General features: G+C 40.6%; 1 protein-coding gene across 1 annotated transcript; it reads left to right on the top strand.

Annotated features, from left to right (window-relative positions):
* The first annotated feature begins 606 nt into the window (after positions 1 to 606).
* LOC126721669 (uncharacterized) lies at positions 607 to 2,250 on the top strand. The gene has a single exon (XM_050424719.1). The coding sequence runs from the start codon at positions 607 to 609 to the stop codon at positions 2,248 to 2,250; it is 1,644 nt and encodes a 547-aa protein (XP_050280676.1).

Raw genomic sequence — 2,250 nt, 5'->3', positions numbered from 1 at the left:
GCATCCACGCTTCATATAAACAGAGAAGATTCAAAATTGACTATTTGGTATAGATTTCCATTTCAATTTCATCCACATCCTGTGACTTACCAGCAAGTTTTGGTAGCAGATGATAATGGTGTCAATGCAATATTCGATATGTTAGACCGCCAATATGGATTTGTAGGTGCAGAGTTATACGTGGGTGTAAAGCCCATAAGAAGCCATCGAGATGTTTTCCCCATTCGATATGCCAACGAAGGACCGAGTGCATCGTTTAGTTATTCACATAGCGAGCACTTCCATGATCCATATGTCACTCATATTAGTCATTATTCTCAAGATGCGGCTCATTCCCCAATCAACATTGGCGGTGCTGACTATCATGCTCCATATACCCATGTTGCAACTGAGGACCAACATGTTCCTTCTCGGCCAATGAACAACAGTGATGTTGACTATGATAATCCAACTAAGCATGTCACACAAGAGACTACTTGTTTTGAGTTTGAAGCTCAGTATGACCAAACCGCCACTTAGAGAGCTGCTAATGATCCCAATGATACACATCGCATAGCTGCTACTACTAAAAATGCGGTCCATACATTATCAGAAAGGATGCAGACCATGGATAGTGATGACCAACTTGATGACAATGAGGTCCTTGATGATATTGGAGATGAACAGGAGCCTCCAAATGAAGGTAATCATGAAAGCAGTCCAACTATGGCAGTCCATCAACCTTCATCACTAAGCTTTTCACAGAACATGTGGGATAATATGATTGATCCAACCCCACCATTTGAAAAGCCCACTCAGAGTATTTGGGACCCTACCCAAGAGTTTTATGTGGGCTTGCTTTTTACCGATAAGGATGAACTACAAGCTGCTGTTAAACGCTATCATATCAAGAGGAACCAAATATTTTGTATAAGAGAGTCAGATCCAGAATGTTGGTCTGTAAGGTGCAAAAATTGTTCTTGGCGTTTTCAAGCATGCTTCCGGGCTACATATGGGTTATTTGAGGTTAGGAAATACAATGGTCCACACACATGTACAGAGTCCACTCTCACACAAGATCACGAGCAATTAGACACCCATGTTATTGAGAAAGAGTTGAGGGATGTTGTCAAAAATTATCCAACCATAAAGATTGCTTCACTTCAACAGACTCTTTACAATAAGTACCAATACAGGCCTTCTTATTTTAAGGTGTGGGAGGCAAAAGAGAAAGCAATTGGTAGAGCGTTTGGTGATTGGGACAAATCTTACCAATTATTGCCAAAATGGTTGAAAGCTTTGACTGATTCAAACCCGGGCAGCAGGGTTATTTGGAGAACAATACCTGCTACTATGCCAGGCTGTGCGATATTCGAAAGAGTGTTCAGAGCTTTTGGTCCATCAATTGAAGGTTTTCAACATTGTAGGCCAGTAATTAGTATTGATGGAACTTTCCTATATGGTAAGTACAAAGGTACGTTACTGATTGCATCAAAGTGGAATGGTGACAACAGACTTTTTCCACTTGCCTTTGCCATTGTGGAGAAGGAAACTGATGATAGCTGGTATTGGTTTTTGCGTTGTATTCAGATTAATATCACTAATCGGGAAGGGTTATGTGTCATATCTGATCATTATCCTGGTATAATTGCAGCGATACGGACTATATGTCAATCGACACGTTGGTATCATCGTTTTTGCCTTCGCCATGTGGCTAGCAATTTCAATCAACAAATTGGGAATAAAAACTTGAAGGCTATGGTAATGTGGGCAGGCATGGAGAATCAGTTACGAAAGTATCAAATCACTAGGGATAGAATTACTCAATTAAGTGCAGATGGTGAGAAGTATTTAAGGGAAATACCGGTGGAAAAGTGGACGTTAGCATACGATGGTGGACATCGTTATGGGGCAATGACCACAAACTTGTCTGAAAGCTTCAACGGAATTCTAAAGAGTGCTAGAAATCTACCCATAACTGCATTAGTTGAACTTACATACTATCGTTGTGTCACCTACTTTGCCGATCGGTATACTAAGGCATGTGCAGAGGTTACTGCCGGTGAACGCATTACGGCCTATGCAAAGAATAAATTCAATAAATGGGAAAAAAAGGCACCAAAGCATTCAGTTACTGTGTTCAGTCATGAAGATGGTTTGTTTGAAGTCAGAACACCAATAAACCCTAACTCTGCATATAGGGGTAATCATCGTCATGAGGTAAATTTGAGGCAGAACACTTGTAGTTGTCAAAAATGGCAGGTTTATTAG

This window comes from Quercus robur, chromosome 4 (assembly GCF_932294415.1).
Source record: "Quercus robur chromosome 4, dhQueRobu3.1, whole genome shotgun sequence".
In the NCBI taxonomy this organism is placed as follows: Eukaryota; Viridiplantae; Streptophyta; class Magnoliopsida; order Fagales; family Fagaceae; genus Quercus; species Quercus robur.
This window is presented reverse-complemented; position numbering and strand designations above follow the sequence as displayed.